Consider the following 21,268-nt stretch of genomic DNA (forward strand, 5'->3'; position numbering starts at 1 on the left):
TATTATGTTTCCTATGCTAATTTGATAGATTAGTAAAAGCTTAGTAGGAGATAGTATTTTATGTACCTCAACTATTTTATGAAAAGCATTTTATATCTTAGTTTGGGTGGCACAGAATGGGAACATGGAACACTTTTTACAATGTAAATCAAACCCGAATCTATATTTGTAACAGAATGGCTAGTGAGATTATGATCTCCCTGCCTACAGTCAACTGGAAGAAATGTTTTCACAACCCACATATCAAGTAATATTATAAATTCATATGTTAAAATTATAACTCACCAGGGTGTATTTTACCAGAAAGCATAAGAGGAGGAAAATTTAGTGGTTAAGGCATATGAGTAGTGGCTCAGCTAGTTGAATAACTGGAAGGCGGCCAACCCTGAGCTAAAGCCCCTGTTTTCATTTTATTTATTTTTCCAGAAACGGTATTTAGCTTTTTGAAGGTACATAGCACCATGATGGTGCTGTTATAAACTCCCCAATATCTCATTGTCGAAATGAGTTGCTTATGGGAAGACTGTTGAAGCTAACTTCCTTGTTCTAGAGCATTGCCAGAGTGCTGAAGTCCTTCCCTGATTGTGATCATTTACAATATATGTATTTTCTGAATATAAACATGTTTATTTTAGAAAAAACTCTAACATTACAGCATTCCTGTAATATATGTAATTGTGCTTCTGACAAAAATAACAGTAAAAGGGGCAGCCTTGAGTATTTAGAATAGTTAATTTGATCAAGACCTGGAGGTACAAAAAAAGTGTCAGCAATCTAATGTGAAGGCAAATTTTTGTACAACAATTGGAGGTTGGGGTTTTCATAATGTTAGCTAGGCTTTTGTTTTCAGCTTGAGAGGCATTTTATCTGTACTGGTGTGACATTTATCACATAATGGCAGGGTTGAGTTCTCAAATGTACTTATCCCAGATTGCATATCTCTCTCTACACTGTACTGTAGTCTTGCTTGAATGCAGTTATAATCTAACTAGCATATTCACAACCTACAGGCAGTGGGCGGTTATGGTTGGTACAGTTGATCTTCTCTGATGTCATAGAGGGCCTTGGCAGGAGAGCTGTCATTGGCTTAGCTGCTGTGATGCCTCAGAGTAGAAATCTTGGCCAAAGTAGCTGTGTGCTCAGGTGGGCTTGGAGACTTTTACCCTTGGGACTATGAAGTCAGTAGGTAACTATTAACAGGAATCATGCTGCATTTACCTCTGTATTGCCTGCGTGCCCATAGGCTTTGGGATAACATGTTGTTGCTACATATTGGTTGAGTAGTTTCAGGGTTTATGAATGGAAAGCCAATTTCCACAAATGCTTCCTGCTTATGCCAGGATGCAGTCTGACCTCTTTTCCTTTGTATAAGAACAAGCATGAAGGAGGCCTCCCAGCCTGTTCACAGGTCCTTATATGATCAGTGAAAACAGTTGGTCCTGGCAAGTATTAACCACTCTCAATCTTAACCTAGCTCTTAAAAGACACCACCATGTTGAATCTATAGTCAAACCTGAATGTTACTAGGTCATGGATGACTATGGAAAGGTAATAGTAGTTCGGAGTAAAGTTAGCTAAGTGTGCGGTCTTGGTGAACACAGTTTCATGTGTACACCTTTATTTCATGCCTCTCTCCTTGTCTCCATATGTCCTTCTGCTTAACTTTTCAGTCATTTTGCCAACATGCTTCACTGAATATTTTTCTCCCAAAACTTAAAACATTAGCATGACTGTAGCAAATGAAAGCAGTTCCAAAATGTAGTTACTTTTGTCAACTGGCATCTGTCAACTTTGCTTCCTTTTGAATTTGGCCACATGCCAAAAAATTACGTTTTCGTTTATATTTGCATTGACTTTGCCGTCCAATTACAGCAGATTTGTCTGCTTGCCAAAATTTTGTAACTCTAATTATGAAACAGAAGGCACTTTACATTTTAAAATAAATACTTAATAGCATCCAGTGGTGACACTATGCTTTTCATTTCTTGATGGTGAGAGGGAAGGTTGTAATTGGCACTTTTCAGTCTCATCCCTTTTAACCTTCCTACTGGCTTTATTTAGAGGTCTTACACATATTCACCCACCTTCAAACTAAGGATCACAGCAGCCTTGTAGACAGATGATTTTAGTAGTGGACACCAGGTAGCACTTCATAGGCATCTAAGGATTTCACCTCCAGATCAGACAGTTCACCTGCTCTGGTGAGATAATTCAATTAGTGAGTTCCCCTCAATAAATGTTTTGGAGCCACTGGACCCATCTGGACATATAATTATTGCAAAGCTTCATAGTAGTTGTAATAATAATAATAATTTATTATTTATACCCCATCCATCTGTCTGGGTTTCCCCAGCTACTGAAGTGTGCTGCATCATGGACTTAAGCTGCCACAGTTAAGTTTCTGTCTGTTCATACACACCTTGTTTAACTGAAAGGAGGGAGTCTTAATACACTTTTTTTGTGGGAAATGTAGAAAATGAATTAGATTGAGAGAGTAAACTAATTGTTACCTGGCAGTGAATATGATTCTCTACAAGTGCATTATTCAGAACTGCTTGACTGCATTAATCTCCCTCCTATTAGCTTCTTAGAATTTTAAATTCTCCAGTAGCTTAAAGTGTGCCAGCTGCCTTACCTGGTTGCAGAACATTCTACCAGCTGTCAGAAGATACCGGTATTAATGGGGAAACCAAAATGTCCAGTAATAGAGAGAGATGTTGATGAAGATTTCTTCCTTCCTTGCATGCAAATTTTATAGCTTCTTAATCAAAGAATAATGTCAGTCTATTTGAATAAAATGTCACATTTTATTGAATAATTGGATTTCCTTCCTTTCAATTATTCCCTGGGTTCTATTATTTCAAAAATGTTTTCAATCAGAATCCTCAGTGGTATATATCTAGCATTGCTTACTGGATTAGCCTAAGGCCACTAGGATATTGTTATGCTCTCGCCAGCTACCCTGAATGGTGAATAGTTTCAGGAGCAATCATACAGGGTTTAGTTTCCTTTGCATGAAGGCGATTCAAAGACTGAAGCCTATAAGTGTATTATTTGCTTTATTTACAAAGGTGTAGGTACTAAATGGCTCCGGCCCAAATATTTTTTAAAAATGACCTACTCCAAAATCAACCAACCATATATAGGGAAACATACATTCCCACGCTGTGTGTAAACTAGTCCATAGCCTACCCAATTGTTCATTTACTGGAGGCATTTAGATGATAAATGGTATATTTGTGCTTGTGTCTATTTTGTGTCAAGAGGAAGTTAGTGATTTGTGGGAGAATGACGTTTCATAGTACCCTAATATTCAGAAATCATTCCATTTATGAATAACAAAAAATACTAATAGTCGTTCAGCACACATTAAGGGGAAGGGGAGAATTTGCAGGCAATAGAATATGGTGTAAATTACTTAAGCCATTTTAACAGTCACATCAGGTTTTTGCCTTAAAATGAGAAAAGATTCCTCTGTCTGTCATTTTCCAAAGTTCTAATCCTTCCTTGGGTTAAATTCCTGCAATGTCGGAGCTATAAACTTCAGAGTGCATGTCTAACTGCCGCAGCATATGTGTGCTCTTATTTAGCTTTATGTGCGCTCCTAGTAAATCGTATTAAGAAAAGGAACATTCACGTCATTAGACTAAAAAAATAATAAAATTTTTGCCTGACAAGATGAAAGTTTGATAAATGCTGCCAATTAGTAGTAAAATAGCCTGATTCTGTCAAATGATAGATGTTACACTGTTTGACAGGAAAGAAGAGGCATGGAGGAAACTTGAAAAATACATGGTTAATGATGTTCTTGTTTTTTAAGAGTTGGAGAAGAGAGTATGCAAGGTCTCTGGTAATTATTTAACAAAATTTAGATATAGTCAGGGTGATTAAATTAGTCATTTTCAGTTACTCCACCTAGGGCTAAGCAAAGAAATCTGAAAACATTTTCTGCTAATGATTTTCTTTTTATTTTTATTTCAGCTATTCAGAAAACACCCATTTCTTATACTTGGTGCCATCTTGAATTCTAGTCCCCTCGCATTGCAGCCCACCAGTGCGTTCAAACTGAATTTAGTGGTAATTTCAGGAAGCTAACCATAGTATTATTGTGACATTTTATGAAGAACTGAATGAATGGGGAAACTATCTGGCATTCCTTTTGGTTTCATGGAGATAATTCTGTAGGCTGAAGCTTAACAAAAAAAGGCGGGGGATCCAGAGAATTGTTTCTTTTTTCTTAGGAATAGAAATATGAGTATGCAGTGAGACATTATAATTATCCAGCTAAGACTAATAGTATTTGCTTGTTTCAGGGCAATGACACAAGAGATGTAAATGTTAATTCAGTCAGCATTAGCAATGTGTTCCAGTTTCACCCTGTTATTTGGGAGACCTGCAGATGAATGCTTTGTTACTTTAAATGTTTTGCCAAAGGAGGATAATAGCTTTAATGCCCTGTTGTGATTTTTAATATGTTGCATTTCTCCTATAATCCATATTTGCCTTACAGTTGTGCCAGGAGGCACCAATTCTTCTTTCTTACTCATTATTGTATTCCTCCCTCAGGGCATTGTTTAAAATACAGATGAATCCAGGTAGATTTCTGACGCTGGGGGTAATGGTTGGCTGTTTTTAATGCAGATTTGGTCAGCAGTCCTTTGGAGGTCTGGGACTCCACTTGGAATGAGATGACTGTTGCTACAAGGAACTCCTGGTCTATGTGGGGCAGACCATTGCATATTTTCTCTTTTAGCTGTACTTTGAAAGAACCTTTTATTCCTTTGTTCATGATTTTACCTCTCCTGTTCAACTCACAAGGTTAACAATAAAATATGTGGCACCAGTGTAAGACTGAAGTTAACTTCAAGCTCTCACCTCATGGGTGTCCCATGAGAAAGCACCTAACTTTCTGCAGAAAACTTTCTACATGATTGCATGTTACCAGGGTCTTACCTCTGGGACACGGAGGAGTCCTTGTTGAGGAAAATTCACCTCACCCTCCCATGCCTTCCCAGATGCAGACAGCAGTAAGCTGAGCTGAACTTGCCAGACGGCATGGAAACTCCCACAGGCAACCCCTAGAAACAGGAATGTTGGCGTATAGGGATGGAGACAGTTTATCTCCTTAATCTCAGGGTTTACAGTCCCTAGGAAGAGACACCAAAAGAGTGTGTGATGGAAGAACAGTTTGCTATGCATCTCTTCAAAAGATCGAAGGCAGTGAAGTGAACCATCTCAATTTGGACCTGCCCTGGACACAAACTTTGCATTAGCAAAGAACCAACACCATGGCATGGATGTTTGGAGAATATATATATATGCATTTATGAATCTTAACAGAAGAGAAATGGAGTGAACTTCATATTCATGGAGGTCTAAGCTATCATTAAATGAAATCAAGATCATTCTATTTTTTCCCCTATTTGTAGATCCTTATCTTGCCTATTCATATTGTAGTTTTAAAGCATGGCAAAGTTGCAATGACACAGTGTCCAGATGATCCATCTGTGTATGTTTTCTTCTCTTCTCCTTAAGGGCCGCAAGAGTGAAGCAGAAAAGTATTTCTTAAAGGCAATTCAGCTGGATCCCACCAAGGGAAACTGTTATATGCATTATGGTAAGTTTTCAATAGATAGTGTTTCCTCACATTACTGTCGCACTCAAGGATTTTAAAACTGCTACTGGCAGGACATTGCAGTAAAGGAAAAATAATAATCATGCCAGTTAAAATGATTTATCCTTCTGATGTGTAAATCACAGTCAAAATAGAAAGTCCCCTTTCCTTTGTGTATTACATGATACGAAGATGAAGCTCACTTCAAAATTCCTGGTCGTCTCAGTTGGCATGCGAGGAAGATTAATAGTTATTAAGTGTTGAAAGATTAATAGACTTCTTTGTTATCATTGAAATAATGGCATCAGGCCCTTCTTGATATTGGGTGGGCAAATCAGTATTATCCAATAGTGAACATCAGTACAGGACAACCAGGATTCTACTCCAGGAATTTGAAAATTTTAAATCTAACCTCCTTCTGTCTTACAAGATTAGACTTGCCCCAATGCACAGTTCACAGAGGCCCCCTCCCGCCATCAAGCAGTTGCTTTGTGCTTTCAGCTTTGACAGTGTTGACCACCTGTGTGGAGGAGAGAGGGCAGATCTGGATTGAGTTGTGGGATTCCATGTGCATAGTACCAGAAATGCAGCCAGCAACTGCACTTAAAGGTTTTATGAACAGATGCGAAATCATAGACACAGAGCTGGGTTGTTGGGTTGTGAAGGAGAGGGAGCTGGGCTCCTTTACACATGCACCCACCTTCCAGCAGCTTCTTATGCATGTACAGAAATGTTCAGTTTGCACAGAAAAATCACACTGTTGGTCCGCAACTCTCCCTTTTAAAAAACTGTTTTAGTTAAGACCAAAGATATATAATGAGCATGCAGTACATTGCTAATTTGGATTTAGAATGTATTTTATAGAAGTCAAAGATACATCGCGGTTAGCTTTTTATACTGTTTCTAATTTGATGAAGATAAATTCACTGATCATGAAACCTGGAATTGTAAAACTGCAAGGAAACTGAGTAAGTTGAATTGATAATGAGCAACAACAGCCGCTGCAGGATGTGTTTTTGTTTAGTTATTTTAATTTACCTTCTCATTCCAACTGGCACAATTAAATGAACAGCAGGCATGGTACGCAAATGGAAACAGTACAAAGCAAAAGTTGGTTATTTTATCTTATCTCATTTTGGTCTAAGATTTATAACTTGTGAGGCTTGATTCAGCTTTTAGCTGCATCCATGAAGTACAAGAGAACTAGTGAATCTTAACAATACATACCCACAAATTTCCATTTCTGGATCACCTCATCTATAGGAAATGTGCTTTTTGGTCAGCATAAGGAAGCTCTTTTTTTGTGTGTGTGGCAGTCCCCTGCCTGTGAAATGGTCTCCCAGGGAAGATTGCCTGGCACTGACTTTGTCATCTTTTCAGTTTCAGGCAAATATGCTCCCTACCAAAAGGCATTTAATTAGCAATAATTATCTGGCATTTGGTGGCTGTTTGATGTGGTTGGATAGTTTATGTTCTTGGGTGATTTGGCGAAAGGGGGTGAGGGCCTTTAGCACGTACAGTGAGGGGGGGAAAGTATTTGATCCCCTGCTAAATTTGCCCATTTGCCCTCTGACGAAGAAATGACCAGTCCATCATTTTAATGGTAGGTTTATTGTAGCTGTGCGAGACAAAATAACAACAGGAAACCCCCCGGAAATCAGCCTGGAAATCTTACTGACTTGGAGAGGATCTGCAAAGAGGAGTGGGACAAAATACCTCCTGAGATGTGTGCAAACCTGGTGGCCACCTACAAGAAACGTCTGGCCTGTGTAATTGCCAGCAAGGGTTTTGCCACCAGTACTAAGTCATCTTTTGCAAAGGGATCAAATAACTTATTTCACTCCTTATAATGCACATCAATCTCTGACTTTTGTCTTCTGGGTTTCTGGGTTTTTTCCTGTTGTTATTCTGCCTCTCACAGCTACAACAAACCTGCCATTAAAATTATGGACTGGTCATTTCTTCGTCAGGGGGCAAACAGGCAAATTTAGCAGGGGATCAAATACTCCCCCCCCCACTGTATGTATTGGTTTAATGACTTTTCTGTCACTTTTTTTTATCTTTGCATTTTTATTGGCTTCCAGGTGTACTAAATGGCATATAAATTTAGTTAAACTAAAATTCAGGAGAGAATACTTGTATGGTGTCATCACTCAGAACAGCCCTGTGGTCCTCCAGAAATTGTAGTCTAAACACTTCCCATCCACCCAGCCAACATGACCTGTGGTGAGGGATGATGGGAGTTGCAGTCCAATATTTGCCATGCTAACTGGGATGGATGGGAAGTGTTGGACTACAACATCTGGTGGAATTGCAGGGATGTTCTAGAATTCCTGTCATCTCAGACCCTGAGTTATGCCGGCTGGAATGAATGGGAGGTGTTGGGCTACAACATCCAATGGGCCACCAGTCCTCTACTGCTGCTATAAAACGTAGTAGTGTAACAGTTGTGTGAAGTCAGGACTCCCTTTTCAGTAGGATGCTACTGCTTTAAAATAGATATCCATTACTACATATCTACCTACCTGAGATACAGAACACAGAAAGTCAAGTATGGGAGGAATCTTGCATGATTCACCTACAGATAATTTTTTGTATTTAAGTCAGTCCCCAGAAATTCTATAAAGTAAGAAGATAGGAAGCTGCTTCTCTACTAAATCAGACCACTAGTCAATAACTCTGTATCATCTGCAGCAGCAGTAGCCAACATGGTGCACTCCAAAAATTGGGAACTACAATTTGCACGATTCCTAACCATTTGTCATGTTGGGCTGGGTGAAGGGGGTTGTAGTCCACAACATCTGCAAGGTACCTTCTTGGCTATACCTGGTCCCACACTGAATGGCAGCAGCTTCCAGCAGTTTCAAGCCAGTGTCTTTTCCAGCCCTACCTGGAGATGACCCTATGACCCTTCCTTTAAAAGTATGTGACCAAGGATACAGCCATTTGGCAACCCAAGAATGAGTGGACTGAAGCAGCACAAAAATTGACACTATTTGACCTGGTGGAAGATAGAGTTTTGAAAGTTTTGGAGAGAACAATGTTATGAAAGTACATTGAAAATTGAATAAATAAGTAGTTTTGAAGATGATGAACGGAGTGACCAAAAAACCCCCCAAGATGCCACACTTCGATTGACTATATGCTGTTTCTTTAAGCGGTGTTTTGTAAGGTTTCCAATCAAATGTATAGCTTTAACCAACACTTAAGCATCCTTTTGTCTCCCTTTTTTTGCTGCTCTTATTTTAAATCACCTATCAAGCAGCATGAATAGTTTGACTCCAAACCACAGGAAAATATATCCACATTACCAATGTAAATCTCAAAGTAGAACCTCTTGGCACACATAGGGATTATAAAACTGGTGGAAACATCTCTAGTGCTGCTCACCAAGGAGTCAAAAGGAATAAATGGTCACTTGTGACTTGGAATCTAGTCATACTCTATGTATTATGTATTTTATTTCTGAAGTACTAAGAGTTTCTTCTGATGATATTCATCTGCTTGCCCTCTATACATTTTTATGTTTCCTTTGTAACACCATATAGGTTTTATGTAAATTGAAATAGAGTGAAATCCACTGACGTTCATGTGCAAGCAGAACAGAATTCCACTCACATAATAGAACTAGAGCTTTCTCTGCCCCTCCTTACAGTCCCCTGTGTGCACCCACAATCTATTCTGGAAGGCTGGAAAACCACAAGAAGGAAGAGAAGAGGGGGAAATCCTGTTGTGTAAGTGGAAGTCTGCTCCCACAACACTGGATTTTCCCTATAGTATATAGGATGTACAGTGGTACCTCGGTTTTCAAATGTCTCCGTTGACAAACATTTCGGTTTTCAATTGCCGTAAATGCTTCAGTTTTCAAACATGCCTCGGAAGTTGAACATGCCAGGCAGCTTCCACTGAGTGCAAGATCCTGAGGCCTAGCTGTCGGCTATTGAGTTTTCAGTTTTCTTACGTTTCAGAACTTGAACGGTCTTCCGGAACGAATTACGTATGAAAACCGAGGTACCACTGTATAGGAATATGAATTTTGTCTTATATTCTAAATTGTGATTAATACAGCTTAATAGAGAAGGGTTGAATAAGTAAAACATCAAAATGACAGAAAATAAGATGCTTATGGTCTTTTGTTCTGTACCATGGAAATAAATCCATAATTATTCACTAGTTTGTTGTTGGATGAAATTTTCAAAGGGTTGCTCAGTAATTAAACACACATTTTTAATTGTAATTTGGAGTCACATGCTTAGATTTCTATATGGGGGTGCGGGGAAGGTCTCTATAATCCCACTAAACCATCATGTCATAGACATCCATTGGCAGTTGATTTCACACTTTTTGCTAGAACAGGCAATATCTGTATCAACATATATATTTCTGCAGTATCTAGACATGACTCCTTCCCCATTTATTTAGGAATCTTCCCTATTAAAAAAAAAATGTAAGTCTTTCAGGAATAACTCCTTAATTCCTTCAGTGTTTTCCAATTTCCTACTCAAACGTTAAAGGGTTGTGTAGCAAACACATGGTGGTGGTATTTTAGGTGTTGACACGGTGCATGCTCCAGGTCCAGGAAAGAATAGCAACACTTAAACATCAAGTAAACCCCTTCAAGGCTTCAGGAAATAATCAAGTACTCTTAACTGAAAAGGATTTCCCAAAGAAAAATTGCCCTGTGCAGTGACCCATGTATACAGAGCATTTTCTGGATCAGAGATATTCATCCTGATCCTCAAGTGGTTTGGGGTTGTCACCTTTTCTTGGTTATTCAAGTTAGGTTGCTGTAGTTGTGCAGTCACTTGATTTGGCCTCTTTACGGTGTGTGTGCCACTCTAGACTCCTCGGGGTCTCCTTGCCAAATATGTATGAGTCCCTTGATACTCTAAAATAATGTACAGAGGATTCTTTCAGGGTTGACAGTTGACACCTCCTGCATGAGAGTAGCCAGCATAGGGCCCCTTAGTTTTGTTGGACAACTCCTACCATCCCTGACCAGACCTCCCCTTCTATAAGATTATTTCTTTTTGGAAACATAATAGTTAAAATAATGGTTTTATTTAGAATACCTGGCAACTGTCTATGGTTCATGAAAGAATGATTTGCCTGTGAGGTACTTAAATGCACGGAAGGATAAAGCTGAAAAATGAGGAGGGTTTCCAAAACCCCACTGACACAGATAGAAAAAAGGCTTGATTTATATTATAATAGCTACGAAACAACAGAGATGTTCTGCTAAATAGCACCCCTTTTATTAATAACCACTGAGATTTGAAGTTAATTTCCGTTGAATAATACATTTTCCTAATAATTGTAAATCACTTAATGATTCTGTGTTATAATAAAATTGATTATTCACATTAAATTACTGTAATTATGCACTCACTTGATGTAATGAACAATTGATCATGTAGTGTGCTATTCTCTGTAGCTGAACCTGCAGAGTTTTTGTTGGTTAATGTTTCTAATTTTAGTTCTTGGTTCAGTCTGGTTAACATAGCATGCACTTAATAAATTACATGTATCAGTCTATTGTTGTAAGTAGGACTGGATCACAAAGATCCTGGAGTGCTAAAAGTATTTTTGGCAGCAGATTTTTTTATGCTTTAAAGTACAACACTTTGAATGAATAATAATAATTGGGGAGAATCATTGGCTAGCCTCTAAAAGTACATTGTTACCATTTTAAAAAGTTAAAACTGTTTTTTATTTTTCTGTAGTAATCTTTGAATGTTTCGTGCATGGGATTGTTGTAGCCTCTATCATTCTTAAAAGCTGGTGTAGTCCACAGCTGATCTAGGCAATCCACACAAATGATACATTGAGAAATACATAGGCTTTCGTTAGATTAAATAAGACTCGAGTGGACCTGTTGAAATCAGTTGATAACTGACTTGTCCATTGATTTAAGTGGATCTACTCTGAGTATTACTTAGTTGAACACAACTGGATGTGGAACAGGATTGGTGCAAAGTGTGAGCCTGGGGAGGGAATGGTCTAGGGAGATCCCAGAGGGCTGCATTTGGCCCCTGATCCTGAGAATACCCACCTCTATTGTAGAGATACAATTTACCGCATGCATTTTATTTATGTTCTTCTTGGTATATTGCATCACTCCAAGACTAAACTGATTTAGGTCCCCAACTACACAAGCTGATTGTAAATGCTGAGGGCAAGTTTCCATCTTTGCAGAAAGAGTGCAAAAGCAACTATTTAAGATGTACTCTCAATCTAATCAGTTTAGGGAATTATCAGCTGATATCCATATCTATCTATCTATCTATCTATCTATCTATCTATCTATCTATGATTGATAAGAGATGTTTACCTCACAACCTTTGCCATTTCTAGAGGAAGTGGATTTCTAGATCAGTTTCAGGAAAGTTTAGTCTAATGATGGGTCTGAGACTGTTGGTGGTAAGTCATCTTACCAAATCATCACCTAATATGGACATAGATGCTGATTCTCATTTTAATGCTTCTGGATCACTTAATAGGTTTTTCATGGTACCATGCTGCAGTATTTTTGGTGTGATGAAATGGTAAGAGGCTTGGATTTAGACCAAGGAATACCTTGGTTCACTCCCATTCCACCATAACATTCTGTCTCTGATTTTGGTGAGGACGAAGTATGTCCCCTTCAGTTCCTTGGAGAAAAGGTTGGAATACAAATGTAAATAAATATTTGGCAAATTATTCTGTAATAGTTCATCTGAAGTTAATATGACAAGGTAACTCAGGGTCATAATGTAATATGTAAAAGAACAGTCCTTTCTAACTTTGTTTCCCATACTTAAGTGTGTGCCTTCCCTTTTGAGCTCATATCAGTGCTACATATATTTCAGGCCAGTTTCTCTTAGAAGATTCTCGCCTGATAGAAGCAGCAGAGATGGCAAAGAAAGCAGCTGAATTGGATAACACAGAGTTTGATGTTGTCTTCAATGCAGCTCACATGCTCAGGTTTGTTTGTATTTGTCTCTTACTTTTTGTCATCCTTTCATTTTTAGGTTTTGAAATCTGTACTTTCATTATATAAAATTCTGTCCTTGATAACACGTTTTGAACAAATGACAACATGAAATACATGCATTCAAGACAATTAATTTCCATGTGAAGATGATTTCCCTTCTTTATTCTCTAAATTAGATATTGTCTTACTGTATTAGTGTATTAGCATCAAGACCTGGTGGGGTCAGAGTCAAATGCTAAAATCCAAGCATAGATCAAGACTGAAGGGACCAGAAATTAGCAAAATGGCTGAAGACAGGACAGTGGTTATGTTCTGGAGCAGGCAGAGAATGATTTATGGCAGTGTCTGGACTACTTGAGTGACAAGTTCCTTAGACAGGTGAACCAGGCATAGAGCTCCTCAGGTGCATATTGCTTCCTCAGATCCCCTGCATCAGCAGTACTGTCTTTGGCCATTATATGAGCGAGGCACAGCAGAAAAAAGGATAATAACTCTGCCTGCCTTAGGTTTGACCCAGTGACTCAGAAAGTGATGTTCTTTGCCATTGCTGCCAAAGTCCTTATTCTGAGGTCTCCAGAGCTTTCACACATACTTAAAAGAAGCTACCTTTCACCCTATAGAAGATCTGTCTGGTCTATTCTACACAGATAGCTCTCAAATAAAGTGAAGAGCAGATCACAGGTCTCTTGGGTTTCATTTCTTTCATTCACCACTAATTTATCTTGCTTTTTAATCTTGCTGCTGCATCCATGATTACATTTCATTAACATGATAACATAGCTGGAATGTCCCAGTGCCAGCCAAAGTCATACCCTCTGCTTAAGGGCAAGTGCATTTATCCTTTATCAAGCAAGGAGATTCTGCCAAACTGGGAAGAAGTACTGGGGCCATGAATCTGCCTTCATTCCTCCCTTTGTCTCTTCTGCTTGCGTACTGGCTTTATTGCTCAAATCTTAGATTACATTAAACCACAGTTTATCATTCTTTCTGAAATGAGGAAGTGTGATGAAATGGCAGTTTGATACTGGTTTCAGATCCTGGTTAATAACCTGTGGTTTCAGATCCTGGTTTGTAAATTGATATTAAACCACAGTTCTTCATCTTGGACCTAAGGAGGAACAGAGTTTTAATGTAGCAAGAGCAGACACATCCTGGGTTAAGGGAAATGAGGACCACACTGATCCAATACTTCATAAACTATGGTTTACTGAGCCAGAAACATTGTCTGTACAATCTACTGTACAATCTGTACAATCTACCTGATTGGTAGGAATTACCCATGGGACTAATTCAGGAAGCTTTGCTCTAATGCTCAGCTGGCTTCTTTTACTTTCCTTCAAGCTTGTGTGGTTTGTTTGCATTGCTAAAATAGTTTTAGCAAGAAGCTTAACATTCATTTTGTTGCAGGTGTCTCTTAAATTCCATTTGTGTAAATGGTAAACAAATGTACCACAAAGGGGGTGGGGAATCAAATGCTGTCCCTTTTTTCAGCATACTATGCCTGAGGAAAATGGTATCTTCCAAACCTGCTTCCCTGACGGTGGGTCTTTTTTATTATTAACTTTTGAGCAATCAGTTTGTTGTCCTGTTTTCTCTTAGTTATCAGTTACCAAGTTTTGGAAATCAATTCTCTTGTTAAACTATGCACCAGTTCTGTAATTTGTCTCTGAGAAAGAAGTTACCGGTACTTTTTAAATAGGTGAATTTACCTTTAAACAGTTTCCAATCATTGAGACCACTCAAGCCAACTAGTGGGCAGTAGTAAATAGCCAAATCTCCTTACAGAGCAAACCTAACCCCTGATACATGCTGCTGGAAAGGGGTTGGGATAAGACAGAGCTGTGTCTTATCCGAGTTATCCACAAGCTGAAACCACAAGCTGGTTTGCGAAGCTAGCAAGTGTAGGATCCTGAAACGGGGCATTGTGAGGGCTGGGTGGAGCAGAACCAATTGTGGAACTGCTGTATCCAAAGCTGATACAGCCTTCTCAGAATGGCCCAGTGCAGCAGATTCCCCCCCCCCCCCCAAGTTCTACTCACGTGCCTTCCAGCAAGCCTTGTGATGCCACGATTAATCTGTTGCTCCACCTGGCTACTCGCCAACCAGAATATGGTTTGCTCTGCTTGAAAATCTATTTAGTAAATAGTTAAATCACAAAGCAATTTCAGCTTGTTTGAAAACTATGTAAAGTTATATCTATCTATCATCTATCTATCATCTATCTATCTATCTATCTATATCTATCTATCTATCTATATATCTATCTAAGGTGTAGAGATGTAAACCATGGATCTGCATTAAATGTTTGCAGCAGTTATTACTGCCTATTTTTTTAAATAATATCATTATTGTTGATTAATTGTAAAAATAAATTATTTTTTATATCCCCTCTGAAGAATTGTAGGTTCCCAATGTAGTTTCAACTGAACTTTAATTGTCTCCCCTTCTGTTCCAATAGACAAGCTAGCCTCAATGAAGCAGCTGAGAAGTATTATAAAATGGCAGCTGAGCTGAGACCTCATGTAAGTACTTCCTTAGAGAGGGATGCACAGTTCAAGCCTGCTATGCTTATAGTAGTGCAAGAAAACGTGCTATCCTGAGGAGAATTTAATTTTGTGACTGTTTGATCTCTAAGCCTATGTTGCAAAGGATAATTTAAGAGATAATTTATTCATTATTAATATTCTGATGAAACCGTTGACATTTGTCAAATCAATTGCTGCAGACAGGACTCTTGATGTAGTGTTTAGAAATGCTCAATTTTCCGCTTACTATTTGTATGTTTTAAATTCAGCTTCTTGGCCTAGATTTGAATCTTAAAAAGCATAGGTAGTTGCTGAAAACAAATGAAAAACAACATGCATGAACGCCAATGTATTCATTAGTTTTTGGAGGGAAAATGAAAGGAAATGGATTGAAAATTTGTTAATTTTATTAAATTGCTTTACACCAGAGGCATTATTTTGCACTGAAAAAATAAACTGCAGCGCTATCTACAGTTCATAGAGAGGTCACAGGGAAGGGTGAAAGGGAAAGCAGTGAAATTAACATAGTGGAAAGCACTATTTATTTTAGATAGAAAAAAGATTGTTTGCTTCTTTTTAAGGTTATAGATAACATGAGGATCCTTTTTCATACATAATTGAAATGTGGCAATTCTGATGTGCTGGTGAGGGAGTGGGTACTAGTATGTTTGAAAGTAGGCAATAGGATCAAAAATATAGAAGTCACAGGCAGAAGAAATTCAGCTATCTCTAGCTGAAATTAATGGGTAGATTATAGGATCAGTTTTTATATAATTGCTTATATAAGAGGCTCCCTTTGCCCCATCTATTTGAAATTTAACATGTCTTGTATAGGGGGTGTTATTATTGACATAGTTTCAGAGGATTGCCTGGGCCTTCTATTCTGCTGCCTGTAACTTTGGTGTTTTCACTGGAAACCAATGGAAAAAACTAACTAGTGAATGAATGCAATTCAGATTAATAGAAACAGAAATGTTTCTGAACATGTGATTCAGGTGAATGAACTATGAGATCTATGATACTATGAAAAAATGGAAACAAATTGAAAAACAGTTCACCCCTCACCCTGTTTGCTAGGGGTGGAACAACCTCTTCCATTTCACCATATTCTCTCAGTCCAGTTTTACTTGAGTGGGCATGACTCTGTGGATAGCTACAGGTTGTTCAATTAATCATTATTTTACACTGTGCTAATGTACCTTTTGCCAGGGTTTTAATACCACACATTTAAGGGAAATGCAGGGCAGTTCCAATCTGCGTGAGGAAGCTTGACTATAGAATTCATGTTGAAGGTGGAATTCATGCTTCATGTGTATGAATTGCTTTTCCTGTTGTTTTTTTGTAAGTAACATATAATGTTTAGAAACACTTCTAAAAAGAAAAGGAAAAAATGTCTTTTAAAAAATGTATTTGTTATTGAAGAAGTGCTTCATTCCTGGATTAAGTTTTAGGCATCATTGTTTAATATAGCATTGTGGGATGCTGTTATTGAGGTTTCCTGCCTCTCCATCCATTGCCCCGACTCCCTGCTGAAAAATTGTTCATTCTGTAGCCATTCAGCGTGCTCAGTACTACCTGAGGTGTTTTGGTGCGAGGGGACGTCCCCCCTCCCACATATTTTACTTTTTTTTAGTACTTCTGGAAATCTTAGGGTTCCCCCAAGCCTGATCATTTGTCTTCCTTGTATGTCATCCCATTTTTGCCACAGCACTCTTGGCTTGAACATCAGAAATAGACGGAATGATTGATCCTATTCAACTAACTTGTTTTGACCTAAATAGTTGCCATAAAATGCTACAAAGCTTTACAGAGCGGGAAGAAAGGATACTTGGTGTTAGATGTCAGAAATAGGCACTCTAATAATAGGATATTACTGGTTTATAATGCCACGCTTCAGATGTTCTGCCCAGAGCTTTTGTCAGTGAAACTGATTCCTTCTGGCTAAATTGAGATGTGGAAGGGAAGAAAGGAAGTGCCTTTTGTTCCCAACTCATTTATTACAGTAATACAATAAATTGTTGGAAGTGTGCATAGGTTAGTCGCAAGTGTTAAAGACTACAGGTGACTTAAGGTCACTCATATATTATATTTTTAGGTGTACAGTTAAGTCCAAGAGTACACAGCACAATTTACAGTGTGAATGCAATACATTTTTGCAAGCACATGTATAATACAGGTATACTAGGCAGCAACATCTTTCTGTTCAGTTTACACTCAATACTTAACCCAGATCTGTCCCTGCATAATGTATTAAATCACCTGCAAATTGGCATCTATTTCAGATTCTTCCTACTTGCTGGCTTCTATGTACCTATAGGAAACAACAACAACAACAACAACAACAACAACAATAATAATAATAATAATAATAATAACAACAACAACAATAATAATAATTTATTATTTATACCCCACCCATCTGGCTGGATTTCCCCAGCCACTCTGGGTGGCTTCCAACAAAACACTAAAATACAATAACCTATTAAACATTAAAAGCTTCCCTAAACAGGGCTGCCTTCAGATGTCTTCTAAAAGTGTTGTAGTTATTTTTCTCTTTGACATCTGGTGGGAGGGCGTTCCACGGGGCGGGTGCCACTACCAAGAAGGCCCTCTGCCTGGTTCCCTGTAACTTGGCTTCTCGCAGCGAGGGAACTACCAGAAGGCTCTCGGAGCTGGACCTCAGTGTCTGGGCAGAAAGGGTTTCTGAAACACGCCCCCCCCCCCGAATGAATGGATGAGGACATTTTTGCAGATCAGAATGTATTGATTCCAGTCTTCACCAAAGCTTTACAGAGCAAAACATAGAAATTCTGCTCATCCTCAGAAAATTTGTGGCCATATGAACCTTTAGCGGCATTATCAGAACATGTAGTCTGTTGCAAAGTATTATTTCTCTATGATTGATAGAAATGCCTCTTCAAAGAAAGTTTATCTGGGTTGTTTGGTCACCACAATTTGTAGTGTTCCTCAATGTATTCATCTCAGGGACAAGACCTTACTGGTAATTCTTTTTGTATGTTTAGAAACCAGGATTAGTTACTTTAAAAGCATATATTAGGCTAGTTTGTAAAAATCTAACTTCCTTCATTCTAATGACCTTTTCAAAAACACAAATAGCTCAGTTGCTAGAGCATGACACTCTTAATCTCAGGCTCATGGGTTGAAGCCCCGCGTTGGGTAAAAGATTCCTGCATTGCAGGCAGTTGGACTAGATGACCTTTGTGATCCCTTCCAACTCTGTGATTCTCTAACTCGCATCTTCAAAGTGAACCCTATGTCTTTGTTGGATGGAGCAGTAGTTCTCTAAAGATGCAACATTCAATGTCTTGGTTTTTTATGTATGAACTAAAAAAATACCTTCAAAAGAAGGTTACTGAAGCTACCCACACATCTGCTCTTAACAAGGCGCTTTGAAGTCTGGCCTCTAGAATATCAAATAAAAGCTTACTAGATCATAGAGTTTTTAGCCCACAACCTTAGTGCATTCCTTATGAAGATGCCACAGCCTACAAGCTATCAACCTCCTGGTCTCATATCAGTCCAGCTTACAAACTTCAACTTTTGACAGCTATAAACTTATGCCTTCACACCTTGTCAGATGCAGCTGTTTCCACTCTACCACTTCAAAAAGCTTTGATTGAATATCTTACTGTAGCAACACACACAAGTGTGCACCCACCCACCCGAATGAGAGGCTTGGGATTAGCTTTGGGCAAAACAAATGCAGCCTACACTGTATAGCTTTATTGGGAGATGGAAAGTAATTACAGCTTGAGGGTTCCATGTATGTAAATGGCCAGTATATCTTGAGCACCTTGAAATGTGTTTTTTTTGTTCAAAGGTCTAGCAAGTAAAGCAGTCAAGCTGTCTTGCACAAAGGAAGTCTTACGAAAGAATAAAAGGTCTCTGCCATGCATGGAATTTCCCAGCAACTTTTTGCCTAGCTTTCTGGTTTCTATTACCAGCAAACTATGCTATGCTAATAACCCTTTAACAAGAAACGGATTGCGGTGCCTCCTAATAATGATTATCATGTGCTGTCTTCATAACTGATGGCACTTTCTATTTCATTACGCGTCCAACTAATTAAAAGTCCGCAGTGCTTTTCTCCAGCCTGTATCAAGCAGCCCTCGTCATGGGAGGGTGCTTTGAGGAGAAATATTGATCATGCCAAATTTACTCCAACCATTTTAAAAGAGTGTCCAGTGTGTGTAACTGTTAGCATATCAGAATCTGGACTAGGGAGACCCAGGTTCAGATCTCCACTCAGCTGTGAAGCTTATTGGTGACCGTGAGCCAGCAGCCCTTGCCTTTCAGCTGAATCCACTTCATAGTTAGTGCTGAAATAATTATGTATGTTGCCTTCGTTTTCTTGGTGTGATCAGTCAGTGACTGTTCATCATGATAGCTGTGTGGATCTCCTAGGCAATATGCCAACGACCAATAACTCAGTTGGTAGAGCATGAAACTTAATCGGAAGGTTGTGGGTTCGAGCCTGCATTGGGCAGAATATTCCTGCATTGCAAGGGGTTGGACTAGATGACCCTTGTGACCCCTTCCAACTCTACAATTCTGTGATTCTATGAGTTCAAGGTGCTGGGGTGCAACAGCAGGAGAAGGCTTTTGCTTTGCAGGACCTCTTCCAGATTTCTTAGTTATTCATGGTTGGCTCTCTAGGAAGCAGGATTCTAGACTAGATAAACTTTTCACCTCAGATAGCAGAGTTCCTCTTGCCTTGTTTTGCACCTTATTTGATAATACATTTGAAAGTTATGAGATAATACACATACAAAGTTATGAGTAGTCATTAGGCTAAGGGGATGATTGGTCATAACTTTTAAAATGTGATGGCTATGTAGTCATGCTTGAATAGGAAGTGTAGACTGAATTGGGCACATGCCTGTGCTTTTTATTTCTCACCAATTACTCATAATCCTATAATAATTATGCCCACATAATTTTCTCTCCAGAGCTGTGGTCTGTGCCTTTTGAATGTACCCCTCAGTGTCAATCAAAATAAAGTGCAGCGAAATATAGAGGTCACAGCAGTACATCAGCATTTCAGAAATAAAACCATCTATTTGAATTACTGCTAAAAAGAATCCAGTAAGATTTTCACCCCTTGCAGAGTATTTTAAGTCTTATTTCGAAAACAGCCCCATTAATTGATTAGATGACGGAGGGATTTCTTTTAAAGCAAAGCTTCATCTAACAGCTCGTTCATTAGTGTGCTTTTGTGATAATATTCTAAACCCTTTCTTCTAAATTATAGTATATGTATTTTTTGTGTTTTTATATTGTAAACCGCTCTGTGACCCTAGAATGAAGGGTGGCATAGAAATTTAATAAATAAACCAATGTTTTTGGTAAGAGACAAATGCTTAGTGTAGTAGTATCTGATGGAGTTTGTTTGTTTGTTTGTTTATTGAATTTATATCCCATCTTGTTCTTCAAAGAGTTCAGGGTGGTAAACATGATTCACCCCTTCCTCATTTAAGTCCTACAACAACCCCATTGGGTAGGTTAAGCTGTGTGGCTGTGACTGGCCTAAAGTCACCCATTGAGTTTAATAGATGAGTTCATATTTGAACCCTGGGCCCTTGGGGCCCAGTCTGGCACTCAAAAACCACCACACTGGCTATGCAGGATAGCGGAGACTATTGTTTAGGGTTGGTTTTAGTCTGTTGTTGTTGTTGTTAAAATGTAATGGGTTTTTCTTGTCATATTAAATGTTTTGATGACTTTTTATGGACTAGATACCATTTTGTGAGGTGATTGCTCTAAACAGTGGTACAGAGGTCTTCTAAATACATAAATATTCTATTTACAACAGTCTGATTTCAAAGGGCATCCTGAACCACCCCCTCTAAGGCCTAGTTGTCATGAACAAATCTTGCCTGTATAGTCTCATACTGTAGGTGGTATTACTCAGTTGTGTAAACGTCCACCCAGTGGCGTAGCGTGGGTTGTCAGCACCCGGGGCAAGGCAAGTAATTTACGCCCCCTAACCCATGGATTTGCACCCCCTAACCCATGGATTTGCGCCCCCTAACCCGTGGATTTGCGCCCCCTAACCCTAACCCCCAGATGTTGCGCCCGGTGTGGCCGGCACCCCCTGCACCCCCCACGCTACGCCACTGCGTCCACCCACCATTC

The 21,268-nt window shown here is 38.9% G+C and overlaps 1 protein-coding gene across 1 annotated transcript in view; it reads left to right on the plus strand.

Moving 5' to 3' along the window:
• The window catches only part of TMTC2 (transmembrane O-mannosyltransferase targeting cadherins 2), a 192,264-nt gene that overhangs the window by 154,700 nt on the left and 16,296 nt on the right, over window positions 1–21,268 (plus strand). Inside the window, exons 9-11 of the mRNA XM_083573344.1 lie at window positions 5,536–5,617; window positions 12,463–12,577; window positions 15,046–15,109. Of these exons, the coding sequence (XP_083429470.1) occupies window positions 5,536–5,617; window positions 12,463–12,577; window positions 15,046–15,109 (261 nt within the window). The remainder of the gene's footprint in view (window positions 1–5,535; window positions 5,618–12,462; window positions 12,578–15,045; window positions 15,110–21,268) is intronic.

The sequence above is a fragment of the Podarcis filfolensis genome (genome assembly GCF_964270895.1).
Source record: "Podarcis filfolensis genome assembly, chromosome: 10".
Taxonomy (NCBI): domain Eukaryota; kingdom Metazoa; phylum Chordata; class Lepidosauria; order Squamata; family Lacertidae; genus Podarcis; species Podarcis filfolensis.